Here is a 14,393-nt window from a genome sequence, read left to right as displayed (position 1 = left end):
TCTTTCATTAGCAGAACTCATTCGACTAATGGAGATCTTACAGGCTACGATAAAAAGACATACTATAATAGTAGCTTCTACATCACCTCTCACCTCAGAAGGTTTAAGGTCAAGGGCACAAAATATTAATATCCTGCTGTTCAACTTCCACTCAATTTTTAAATTCAGCTTTGCATACTCATATTATGAAACAGACATCAGAAATATCCCCCGTTTCTGTATTCCAATCTTTACTCCAGAACAAAAATAAAAGCAGTGCAAACTAACATAGGCAAGGATTGCTCCGTACACCGCTACAATACAGTCCTCACTGGAGTGACAAACAGGCACAAGATGTGCGCCCTCAACGCAACAGCAATCGCCAAAGCTTCTTTGTGCTCCCTGCTGACAACCATTTCATAAAAGCAAGATATACAAGAGAAATCTAAACTACCTCTAAAAACAGGAAGAAGGGGAGGAGGGACGGAAGAAAGGGATGGAGGGAGGGGGAAGGGAGGTCCAACTGTAGCTACCAAAATATTCAGAACATTCAGATGATTCTAATCTGAAGCCACTGCAAAAACATAAATGAAATAATGTTAAAATTTTCTTGATCCTATACAGTAACACAAAGACTTAAACCAAAGTTAATGTGTTTATCAAAATCTTTGGCATTTTAGAACTGGAAAAGCCAAATCTCTATTCAGTGACTGCTATTCTTTTCAACTTGAAATCCTCAATCTTCATAATTTGAAAACATGTATAGGTGTAAATACACCTGTCTACATATAAACACTTAGTAAATGCCTAGTAAAATATATTCCTCAACAAAAAGCTTCCATTCTAAAAATATGTGAACTAAAATCATTTCAACTAAATGAATCAACTAAAAAAGTATCACAGATTCTCTTAAGTTAAATGTCATGATGCCAAAGTATAACCCAAGGTAGGCTTGTAAATCACTGACTTAAAAATTGAAAAAGAAAGCCAGGGCAAGCCAAGTTCTACATTTGACCCTTTCATGATAAAAACATGATTTAAATCTTATATCAGTTTCTCTGTCTCCAAAATGGGGACAACATGCTATGGTAAAAACAGAAAGGTCAGAGGGATTAATAAGATGTAAGAAATCATTTTAGTGCTTGAGTCTAAAGTGACAAAGTATAATTACTGTAAGAATTTTCATAAACTCACTTGAACAAAGCAATTCTGTGAAAGACCTGCATTTTTCTAAATGCATCTTGAAAGGTCTTTGTTTTAATATGATCAAACTGGTAAAATTTACTGAGCCTGGTAATCATTTAAATATTTCTAACCAATTAAGAGCAGTGCGCAAGAACAAAATGCTGGCCTTTATCTTGTGACAAAGACCCAGCAACAATAATCTCATGCTAGTGTCTGACTCGGGTAGATTATTCTAGAAAAGCAAACTTAGAAGCCCTACAATGCTGTGGTCCAGTGAAGACTGCCACAAATTCTTTGCCACTCTTCCAACTGAATGGACTCTACTTTCCCTCCACTTGAATCCAGGCTGCCCTTTTGACCAACAGAATGCAGCAGATGTAACAGCATGGAATGTTCAAGCCTGGGCCTTAAGAGACACCAGCCTCCGCCTTCGCCTTTTAGAATGCTCCCTATTACCAGCCAGCTGTCAGGTAAGCAATCCAACTACGCTGAGACCTCAAGCTGCGAGGTCCTATGGGGAGAGAGAAGCCACATCGAGAAGCCTTCTTGGACCTTCTAACCCAGCACATCCTTTAGCTGAAGCAGTCAAGTGAATGATAGTAGAAGCACCGCCCAGCTGAGCCCTGACTGAATTCTTGATTCACAAAACTGTGAGCAAAGAAAACGGCTGTTGTCTTAAGCTACTAAGCTTCTGAGTAATTTGGTACGCAGCAGCAGGCAAACCAAAAGGACCATCACTATATTCAGTAATTTAAGTATACTCGCAAATTATTTCCACAATGAGAATAGGTTTAAGAAAAAGAAATTATTAAAAAAAGTATTATTGGGGCTGGCCCCGTGGCCGAGTGGTTAAGTTCGCGCGCTCCGCTGCAAGCGGCCCAGTGTTTCGTTGGTTCGAATCCTGGGCGCGGACATGGCACTGCTCATCAAACCACGCTGAGGCAGCGTCCCACATGCCACAACTAGAAGGACCCACACCGAAGAATATACAACTATGTACTGGGGGGCTTTGGGGAGAAAAAGGAAAAAATAAAATCTTTAAAAAAAAAAAAAGTATTATTAATTAAAAATTTACCAAAAACGTATTACCAATTCAGGAAAATAAAATTATTGTTGCTCTAAAATCTTCTCTGGTAGGCAAGAATAATGGCAGTAAAGGCCATGTCAGTTGTTTTAATCTCACTCAAATTGTATAATGAAGTATCATTATACATCACTCTCTACATCACACTGTTTCACCTCTATCATCATTAATCACCACCATTTATCATGGCCTCTTGCTTGCTAGCAACCCCTTTGCTTTGGCCCAGGTACACCAAACCTTGATGAGCACACAGCTTTCAAAAGGACGCTTAAGTTATCAGTAGCAGTACAAGTCTAAAGGGCACTTGGCTTTTAATTGTCCATCCTCTAAAATCTCAGGCAATACCAGACAAAGAGATAAGCTTTGGAGGTGGTGGGTTGAAAGGAAGACCTCTCATTTCTACCCTTGGGTCCGCTGGACCAAGATCTAATCGGGCCCAAGCAGACCCATTCTGGGTAACTAGGAATTTAAGGAGAGCAGACATCCCACTAGAACTACCTATTCTGAGGTATCCACCCCCAAGCTACTATAGTGTAAAGTTTGGCCCAGTGTATTAAGATTTCCATGATATTTACCTCAGGTTTCACCAGGGCTTAGACACTTTAGCACTTTGACCTGGGTATCTGCCACATCTGTACTGGGAGCCAGAGGGACCTCCTGAGCTGCTCATCAGTTCCCACTTTAAGCACAGTTAGGGAACGTTAAACAACACAGGGGAGAGTCCTGGTGCTACAAAAGCTGACTCCACTTTAGAAGATTTCTACTTTAACTCTCAAATGTTAACTTAATTCTGTTCACTGAGCAGCATGCTATCTACTGACAAGATGGAACAAAAATCCTAGAAGTGAGCACCTTTCTGGGGATTCAATGGTCTGGCCAACAACACAACCTTAATACACTACCTGAAAGAAAGGCCTTCAAAAAGTTTTAAAGGTTATGAAATGACGAAAAACTATTTCTGCAAAAATAATCTCAAAAGTTATCTGGCGGGGCTGGCCCCATGGCCCACTGGTTAAGTTCAGCACGCTCCACTTCAGTGGCCCGGGTTCGCGAGTTCGGATCCAGGACATGGACCTACACCACTGATGAGCCATGCTAGCAGTGACCCACATACAGAGTAGAAGACTGGCACAGATGTTAGCTTAGGGCTAATATTCCTCAGCAAAAAATAAAAAGTTATCTGGCCTGGAATACTGAAAAAAGCTAGTTTTACTTTAAGATATGGAATTCTCAGCTAATCAAAATATCAAATGAAATAAAACCTAAGAATAACCTAGTTTCAGACCTGGATTCAAAATAGAAATTACAACTGTCTCCTTGAAAAACCTCTTCAGGTCACACATCAGTACCAAAAAGATTTGTGGATTTTCTTACCTGACAGCAAGTTTCAAGTTCTCTCTGCAGGAGGTTAATTTTATCACTATTTAGACATTTACGTAGCAGTTAACAAAAGTAAAATGATTTTTACATTCTGTCTCTGGTAACCTCCTGAAAAAGAGATCAAGGCACTAAAAAGTGAAGCAACTTGTTCTGGGTGTCACCATCCGTGGTAAACAGTGTAATTAGAATCCATTGCCTCCATCTGTAAAACACTGCCTAGGCCAGTAAGCGATTACACATTTAAGCCAATAGTGGCTAAATAGGCAGTTTTGCTTTGCAATGAGCTATGAAAAAATGAGATTCTTTTCATAATCATAAAGCCTGAAGGATGTGTTTGTTCAAAGTGATCCTTTTATTTCTTCTGTTACGTGGAATTCCAGAAGAAATAGAATATTTTGTGCTTCTAGTGTACCTCACTCTTATACACTTCAAAATGTGCAGCCAACAGTATGACAGGCATGTCACCAAACAGGTGACATTTTGGAAGGTGCCGCTGCTGCTCAGAAGGGCAAAAACATGTATTTCTATTATCACGGTTTCAAAAAGAGTATAAAATTGAAAAAAGAGTGCAACGGTGTGTGGTCACAGGACTGACACCAAGAGAAAACTCTGACACCCTGTTACTCTGATAGCTACAGCCCTATCTTCTCACAAGGCGTCTCCAGACACAAACATGCCAAGACAAATGAGCCTGCCAACTACGGGATGGATCCCGCCTGCCAGGGAAAGCCCAGGTTCCAGTGGAGAAAAACTGCTGAAGTCTTTAAAGGATCAACAATTATTTAGCTTTCCAAGATTTATTAAACAAAAGCGTATTTCAATTTTTCAGCAAGAAACTGAAATTCAAAAGAACTCCATTCAAAGAAACACTGAAATGTAACTCCATTCATCCCATGATCCATCACCTCATTCATGCTGGTACATACTTAACAGCAGGTGTCTATTGTTCTTCTCAATTATTTTGTTCTCCAGGAATGATTTCAGCCTAAAGAGCATGCCACCAACAAGTACATGAAAACTTAATTGGCCTTATGCATAAAACTCTACATGGAAACTTAAACCAAAAGTCTTCTTTTCTAAACCCTCCATGTTGGCAAACATTCTCCTGCCAAACGGCTACACTGAATTTAGTAGAAAACATACACTATTGTAGGCTCTCCCTCACTTCACCAGAGCGAGCTCTCCATCTTGTGTTCATCTTTAATCCCAATACCTGGCATGTAGTTGGCCCCAGGAACTTAACACTAAACCATCATTAAAGTATCTGTCATACTGGAAACCAGGCTGACAGGTCGACTACATGGTTTTACAGATTTCCTAAAAAACTCCCGAAAGATTTACAAATCCTTCTCTCTTCTTCGTATTTCTTTACCATGCCCCATGAAAGCCTGTCTTGTTTATTTCACTATTAGACGACACCTCAAGTAACATAATCCACAGACTCGCCATTGCCCTATAAAACAGTTTCCCTGTCTTAGTCTCCAGCCTCTCCACTCAGCCCTTTCCACTGCTACCACGTTAATCCTCCTCCATCTCATCACATCCCAACCAAAATCCCCAACGGTCCAATATTACCTAAAATAAAGGTCTTCAAATAAAACCGTGCACACGAATCACCTGAAGGGCTTGTTAAAACCCTTCAGATTGTACAGCGCCACCCCTAGAGTTTCTGATTCCATATGTCTGATATAGGGATAAAAATATGCATTTTTAATGTTCCCAGGTAACACTGATGCTGCTGCTCCAGGAAACATACTTTAAGAACCACTGACCCAAAGCAACGGCTCGCAATTACAGGATCCTAAACAAATATATCAGAATCACCTTAGGAGCTAAAAAACAAAAAAGAACACATTATCCTTATTCAATGATTCTCATTCAAAAGGTCTAGGAATCAATCCCTAGGTAAATCTAATGCATACCCAGCTTCATAAATCATTAGATTTCCGTCACCAGCTTCAGTCTAAAGAAAAATCACAAACCTCCTTAGGTAACACTAAAGGCCCTCCACAACCTGCACTCAAATCTACCTCTCCAAACTTATCTTCTAGTCCAGCAAATAAACCCTCAGTAACAACTAAATCATTCTTCTCCTTACTTATCCCTGAATATCCTTTTCATTCATTCCTTCTGTGCCACTTACCAATATCATCTCACTTGCCATTCCAGCCACCTGGAGTGCCATTCCCATCTCCTCTACCTCTGTGAATCCTCCAAAATCAGCTGATCGTCAACCTGGAAAACCTTTCTTGGCCCATTCCACATGTTTCAGAATGATTATATGACACATGCCAACTACTGTTCTTCCGTTTAGCAACATTAGTTCATTTGTGTATCTGTGTCACTGCATATCCAGTTTATTGATGGATGTATAGCCAATATTACCCAGCAATTTATAACCTAATTTTTTAAGGAAATAAAATATAGGAAACTAAAAACAATTTAAAAGTTGTGTAAACAATTTCTACTATATAATAATTTAAAACATTTAGATGAACCTCATTCAAAAATGCTTTATCCTCGAATCTGTGAATTAATAAAGATGAGTAGAATAGATAGTTAAGAAAGAATCTCAAGTCATGACTAAGGTCATTCTTCCAAAAAATATCTAAGAAAACAAAAGATGGGGGCAGAAAAGTAGATAGGTAAGAGGAAGAGAAAAAAGGAGGAAGAGAAAGGAAAAAAATAAAGAACACTGTCATACCTTGAACTCAAACCAATTAAACATGATACATGAAATGAAATGTTATTTCTATGTTAGACCTCTCATCTTGTATTATAAGATCAGCTTTAGTTTTCTGTTCTTTCTGTGTCAAACAGCTTATGCCAATGATATACATAGGCAGTAACACGAAAAAGCAATAGTGTTGCCAAGTGTATGATTTAGGGACTACAAGTTACTGAGAGATACAACACACAAATTGCCTTCTTTAGTGTCTTAAACACATCTTGGGGGTGAAGACAGTGGGGAATGGGAAGTGACTGCTAACAGATACAAAGTTTCTTTTTAGGGTGACAAAAACATTCTAATATTATATCACGGTGAAGGTTGTATAACTCCATGAATATACTAAAAATCATTGAAATCTATACTTTAAAGGAGTGAATCTTATGCCATGTAAATTTTATCTCAATAAAGTTGTTTAAATAAACAAACAAATGAATAAGTCATTCCATAATATGAAGATAGGATTCCCAAATCACTCATCTGAAACAACATGTATGAAAGGTATAACTCATTTATAAGCCAGAGACATATATTTTTAATCATGTTTACATTTTAGCTGTTACTATATGATGGAAACTAAAGTTTAAGGAACTTAAACTTTCTTAATTATAAACATTTTTAATATAAGATAATAGGTTTTGTTTTCAAAAGTATAGTAAATATATTTTTGACAAACAAAATAAATAGAGCTAAGTATGGCACAATATCCTACTTTGTTCATAATCATAATTAATTCTTCATGATAGTATTATAAATACAACCCTAATAGACTTAAAAGTTTTGAATTTAGAACATTAGTCTAAGTTGGTCAAATATCAGAGATCATAAAAACTTATTCATAAAGTATTTAATAACCTTGTGAGAGTAGGTTTACACAATCCATAGCATACTTCTAGGGCTTGATGTATTCAAGTTTTAAATGTCATATGTACTATGATACAAATAATACCATTTGATAGTATTACATATTCTAATAGTGTCCAATGTTTTCATAATACAAATTATTTTTTATTAGTATCTTATGGCATATCTCTTTCTATTCATATAATTTTAATCTATCCACATCTTTATATTTAAAGTGTATTTCTTAAAAACAAAATGAAAAACTTGTATTAAAAGATGGTAATATATTCTTCAAAATGCCACTGTTATAAAAGGTAAAGAAAGACTATGGGAATGTTGAAGCTGAAAAGAAACTAAAGAGACGTGAAAAGTAAATCCAACATCTAACCCTAGACTGGATTCTCTACTAGAGGGGCAAAAAACTCTGCTATATAGGTCATTGCTGGGTCAAGTGACAAAGCTAGAATACTGACAGATTAGATAACTTTACTAATTCTTTAGGAAAAAATATTTGTGTGTGTATTGATACACACATACATATGAACATAGATAAAACGATTAATAAATGGCAAAATGCTAAGAGCTGAGTTGAATAAAGAGCTCTCTGTGTGCTCTTTGTACTATTCTTAGCCTTACAACCTTTCTAAAAGTTTGAAATCATTTAAATATAAAAAAATAACATAAAATGCATCTCTCATAAACAGCATGGTTCAGTCTTTTTTTTTTAACTAGTCTGACAATCTCTGCCTTTTAATTAGTGTTTAGTCCAACTACATTTAATGTAATTATTTATATGGTTGGTATAAGTCTAACATCCTGATATTTGTTTTCTGTTCATCCTATTTTTGCTTTCTTCTTTGTCTTTTCTTTCTTCTTTGTTCTTTTTTCTTCCTTTCCTGCTTCTTTTGGATTAATCAAATATTTATTCAATGTTCAATTTTATGCCCTTTACTAGATTTTTAGGTATATATCTATTTTACAATTTTGTTTGCTCTAGGGATTAAAATATGCATCCTTAACCTACTAAAGTTTACCTTAAACCTCATATCTCTTCATGCATAATGTAAGAAACTTACAACAGGACGGTTTCATTTACCTGACTCCCACTTTGCACAATTACTGTCATACATTCTACTTCTAAATATACTATAAAATAAACACATATATTATTGTTTTTCCATTAAAAGAAATTTAAAAATGAGAAAAGTGTATTTTATTTTTGCCCACATATTCACCACCTCTATCCCTCTTTATATTTTCCTGTAGATGAGTTACCATCTGGTATTATTTTCCTTTAGCTTGAAAAACTTCCTGTAACATTTCTTGAAGTGTAGGTCTAGTGGTGACAAATTCTCTCAGCTTTAGTTAATCTGAAAATGTCTCTATTTTACCTTCATTTCAAAGGATATTTTCAGAGGATATAAAATTCTAGATTGACAATTTTTGTATTTTTCAGTACTTTCAAGGTGACATCCATTGATTTCTAACTTGCATTGTTTCTGATGAGAAGTTAGTGGAAATTTTATCATTGTTTCCCTGTAGGTAATGTGTCTTTTCTCCTCTGGCTCTCTAAGATTTTTTTCACTGTTTTTTGGCAACCTGATGATTTATCTAGGTACTGGTTTTCTTTATGTTAATCTTGGTTGGAATTCATTGCACTTCTTAGATCTGCGGGTCTTGTTTTTAAAAAAAAAATTTAATAATTTTTTGGTCATTATTTCTTCCAAAAATTTTCTGCCCCAATCTCTCTCTCCCGTCTCCTTCTCTACCTGCAACTACACAAATGTTAGATTGCATGACACTGCCCCTCAGAACACTATGGTTTTATTCATTTTTCTTTTCTGTCTATTTTCTCCCTGTGCTTCAATTGGCTTAGTTTCAACTGATTTATCTTCAAGTTCTCTGATCCTTTCTTTTACAGCATGCAATCAGCTGCCAAATCCACCCGGTGAATTTTTCATTTCAGATATCAATTTCTATCAACTTTTTTTAAGCCCAGTCATAAGTCACATTTTTCTCATTTTTCACAAGTATAATGATTGTATGCTCTGTTATAAACCAATGTTATTTTAATAAAAAAAGAGAGAGGAAAAGTCATTTAAAAAGGGAAAAAAATACTAATCATATGCTGGACACAGTAGAAGCTTCATTATTGAGAACATGGATTATATCGTCTTACTTTAGAGTGAGCTTTGTTCTGGCAGGCAGTTAATTTATGGGCAGATCAGGCTGATACCGTAGAGACTTGGTTTTGGGCTTTGTTATGTGAGATCTAGAGTAACCCTCACTCTATGGCTAGAACAGCCCTATTCCTAAGATATAACTTTTCTGAGGTCACATATGAAAGCACAGGATGGTCAGCAAGTTCTCCCCACACTGACCAGTTTGAACTCCAACATTTGCAAGCATTTGGCAACTTTCGGATTTTCCATTTAGCTCACAGTCCCACAGTAGCTGTTTTCTGCCAAGCCTTGCATGTGTGCAGCTTCATATTTGACCAAAGGCTCGATGGCAGGCCTTCAGATTTCTGAGGCTCCTTTTCTATGCAATTCCCTCTTCTCCAGTATTCTAATCCACAAATTCCAGCTGCTTCCGCATCCCTGAACTCTGATCTCTGCTTCCTCTGCTTAGAGAGTCTGCTGCTGTCTGTTTAGGCTTCACTTCTCTGTGTCAGTTTGGAAAGTGACCCCAAAGAGGAAGCTGGAGTGAATATGGAACTCACCTCATGTGCTCTCTCTCAACTGACTGTGCTAATGGCCTGAGTCCATCCATTTTTAGAGTTGCTTACAGCAGGAGTTAACTTCATCAAGGCCAGAACCAGAAGTCCTTAACTTTAACTTTTTTAAAAAATAACTTTAAAGTCTATTATCTTATTTCACCTTAAAATAAACACGTAACCTGATAAGCACATGTTATTCCCATGACAGATTAGCAAACCAAGATATAAAATGTTAAATAACCAGTTTCCAAGAAATATATTTTATTCCATATGCAAATATTCATCAAGCACCTACTATGGGCACTTTGTAAGTGACATAGCAGCAAAAGGAACTCAGAGAATGTAGTTGCAACCTATATTCTCTATATTCAGTCATCAATAAAGCACACAGACTGTACCAAAGAAAATATGTCTAATGAATGAATAACCAAGAATCAATCATTCAGTCCACCAGGAGCATGCCTATACTCTCAAAAACGACTACAATTTACATTCATGATTTATTTTTTCCTGAAAAGACTCCTATTTGCCCTGCAAGTAATTCCATTGCTACACAGTTATATTTTTCAATTCCCTACATATACTTAATTTTTTCATATTAGTAGGTACTGTCTAACCAAGTCATTTCTATTTAGCTATGCCAAATTTGCTTCAGCTAACCCTTAATCGTATTTCTGATTTTCACCTGGCAAAATCGAATATATTTTCCTGGCACATGGAGAGAAAATATAATAAAATTTCTAAATACCATTTCTGCAGCATCACACCAAATGGTAATATCATTTCTCCCATCTTCAATAAATCAATCAAAGTGATACGTTTCTACCTTACAGATTTTCATCTCTCAAAGAACCTCTTAACCTGTCATTTAGCCCAATATATGTAAGAGTGACTGTAGGAAAATGGTCATAAAGTTAAGCTACATATATGTTTATGAAATAGCATTTAAGGACATTTTAATATTGATTACCTTAATATATGACTAATTCCAGTAAAGTAAAGTACATTACAACAGAAAGCCAGACACTGTGCATCTTCCATTGCTACATATTGAATATCTCCTCCTAATTTTAAAGCCTGGCAGAAAAAAGTCTGTTAAAAGGTTTTTTTGAGATGATAGAAGTTCATGACAGCAGCATCACCTTTAAATAGAAACATTACTTTCGCGCTCTGTTTACGATTAAGGGAATATTTTAGGTGGCTAACTTTTTGTTTTGCTTTAATCTGTTATTCTGAATCAAGGTGGCACCCTTTAAAAAAGGACCTTACCTGCAGAACATCTTGGATCTTCACCCACACGTCCGCCATGTCATACAATTTGACATCTTCCTGCTGAGTCTGTGGAATCACGACAGTGTCTTGCAGGTATCCCAGGACCACAGAGTGTGCAGTGGCTACAGCATTAAACTTGTCAAATAGCAACTCCAGCAGTTCTAGAAGTAACCTAGTGATAAAAACAAGTATAACACAGCATTTACACACACAAACACACGCAAAGACAATTTACACCGGACTGCAAGAAAAACATGAAACTAAAGTGAAGTACCAGACTACCATGTAAAGAGCCCAACATAGACTTCAACAGATTTGATTCCGAACAGTTGTACGATCTACGCAACTTCTGAAAATTTATCTAAGCCTCAGTCTCCTCTGCCATAAAATGGAGATGATGTAAGAATTTAAAAACCAATTGTAAAGGCCCCAAACCAGCAGTAGCAGCTCACTAAGCATTTGTTTCCTTTTTAATATATTTCAGTGATCACTATACTAGTACTCTGTATTCATACAGGCAGTTTCTCTAAGGAATTCAGGCAATTTTTCAGACAAAAGTTCAGATGTCACACAGAATATGCTATTCTCTAGCAATAAATTGAGCACTTTGGTAAGTATACTAACCCCTTTAGTCATAGAAAGCTGCACTCACTACTATTCAAATGTATAGCCTAAGTTGCCTGAAAAAAAAATACACACCTGCCAAGCAATCTGATTTTCACCACATGGAGCAGCACATTATTTCATTTTTCATAGTGAGAGATGCTGGACACATATTATTACATCAATTTTATATAGTCAAGGACACAAAATGAGGTTGCAAGGCAGCTGAGCCTAGAACAAAAGGTTCCATGTCAGTGCATTTAGCCACCTACCCCTCACCATAGTTCTAAAATGTAGATGTATGTTTAGAGAGAGCTCGGAGCTTCAGGTCACGGATGCAAAGTAATTCCTCTATCACTGAGCCTTACAGCTTCACTGATCTCCCAAGCCTGGAATCAGCCTTTCCTCCTCTGAACTTGTATAGTATTCTATCCCACTTTTAAGCAACGTACCACTTGTGGCTCACATACATGACTCAATAAATGTGGGTCACATTTATGTTTATATAGACATTTGACCTCCCTTCTCCACTATTACTCTTTCAGGGCAGGCACTGCCTTATACACCTCGGTACACTGGGGAGCACTGAGAACAGTGATCAGCAAATATTTACTGAATGAAGCTAACGTGTATACCATGAATGAGAACAGAAAATTTTGGAATGTGATCTTTTTTGTATATTGTACGGCTCTCAGTTCATAGTTCCTAAGCAGACTTATAAACCAACCTGGAAAGTAGGAAAGGAAAGCAAAGGGCTTGTCAGCAGTGTCAATTAACAAAATTTTATTACCACAAATAAGAGGTTACAACTACAATCTCATCAGAACATATAGCATATTATGTATTACTATGGCTTCTTTACTACCCAATTACTATAATTAATGTGCCAATGTGACAGCCAATAACCACCTTATGATAAAACCCTAACATCTACTTGACATTTTAATTTAGATGAGACAGAATCAATAAAAATTTATGTTGTACTCCTAGTCTAGAATATACATAATCCAGAAATTACACATTGTATTTATAAATAGGAGCTATTCTACTTTTTGAATGATGATTTTTTCAATCTCTCAAAGCTCAATTCATATTTATACTCATATACACCTAAAAGAATTCTTCTTTCTCATCTATGTTATTGGAGAACTACTGAAATATCAGCAGAGAGAGGTACAAAGTTCAGGAAGATGTGTCTAACATAAGAGCCAAAATAACTAACTCAGTGCAGAAAAATAATCTGTATAAACTGGTAACTGGCATCATACACAGTAAATATCTGATTAAGTGTGAAGGTTCTACTTTTCAAATAAGGATTTATGCTAAGTATGTAAGCCTGTAGTTCCAAAATATCAGTGCACAGACCATAATGTATTTTTCAGTGGTAGTTAGCAAAATAAGAAAAATAGGACCATATACCATTTACTTTTCACAAAGGTAAATTTATTTAATTTGATATTTAGGGTACTCTCTTGATAGGAAAATTTCAGTTATTTTCTCTGGCAGTTATATTGTCAAATGTCCTTAGTTGAAAAAATTAAAACTTAATAACCTTATGTTATACCCCAACATTTTTTGAAATCATATTGATCCATGCCATTCAGAAGCCTGAAGGACACTGGTGTCCAGCCTATCAATGACATGAAGTTCTAGGTACAGGCCTACAAACCAGCAATAAAGCAGAAAACACTGGAAGATAAATGGGTGCTCAGAATGGAGGGGTGCTGCTGTCTGGCTCCTAGTGGGAAATGAAGTGTAAGATGAGATCCATGGTATCTATTAACATCATGGAAATAGCAATCCTTTGATAAAGTGCTGACACACAGCCAGCTTGCGTCACTCCTAGGGGATCAAGGCCAAGACATACCCGTTGTAGTGTGACCATCATAGGCACAAGACAGGCTATAGGGGGAAGAAAGAAGGGAGAAGAGACAGGCCAGAAGTGGAAAGATTCTACTTGCAGCTCTGCCTTCTTTGAAACATCCGCCCATGTCAGAGAGGGAGGTTCTCCTTTGCTTACCACAGCACAGTCATGGCAATGTTAATAAAACCCTCAGCTCCGACATCAGAATTAAAAACTTTTGTGCCACTAATGACACCACCAAGAAAGTGAAAAGACAACCCACAAAATGGGAGGAAATATTTGCAAATCATTTATCTGATAAAGGATTTGTATCTAGAATGTCGCAAGATTTCTTACAACTCATAATAAAAAGACAATTTTTAAATGGACAAAGGATTTGAATATACATTTCTCAAAAAAAGATATATGAATGACCAATAAGCAAACAAAAGATGCACAATATGAGGGGGCCGGCCCCGTGGCCAAGTGGTTAAGTGCACGTGCTCCAGCTTCGGTGGCCCAGGGTTTCGCCAGTTCGGATCCTGGATGCGGACATGGCACCACTCATCAGGCCATGCTGAGGCAGCATCCCACATGCCACAACTAGAACCCACAGCTAAAAATATACAACTATGTACCGGGAGGCTTTGAGGAGAAAAAGGAAAAATAAAATCTTTAAAAAAAAAAAGATGCACAATATCATTAGCCATCAGAGAAATGCAAATCAAAACCATGACATACCATTTCAACCCACCAG

At 36.7% G+C, this 14,393-nt stretch overlaps 1 protein-coding gene across 10 annotated transcripts in view; it reads right to left on the bottom strand.

Annotated features, from left to right (window-relative positions):
- The window catches only part of EXOC4 (exocyst complex component 4), a 736,472-nt gene that overhangs the window by 627,128 nt on the left and 94,951 nt on the right, over window positions 1-14,393 (bottom strand). For all 10 annotated transcript variants that reach the window (XM_044746180.2, XM_044746218.2, XM_044746246.2 and 7 more), the window contains one exon: window positions 11,188-11,362. In XM_044746180.2, the coding sequence (XP_044602115.1) occupies window positions 11,188-11,362 (175 nt within the window). The remainder of the gene's footprint in view (window positions 1-11,187; window positions 11,363-14,393) is intronic.

The sequence above is a fragment of the Equus asinus genome, chromosome 1, assembly GCF_041296235.1.
Source record: "Equus asinus isolate D_3611 breed Donkey chromosome 1, EquAss-T2T_v2, whole genome shotgun sequence".
Taxonomy (NCBI): Eukaryota; Metazoa; Chordata; class Mammalia; order Perissodactyla; family Equidae; genus Equus; species Equus asinus.
This window is presented reverse-complemented; position numbering and strand designations above follow the sequence as displayed.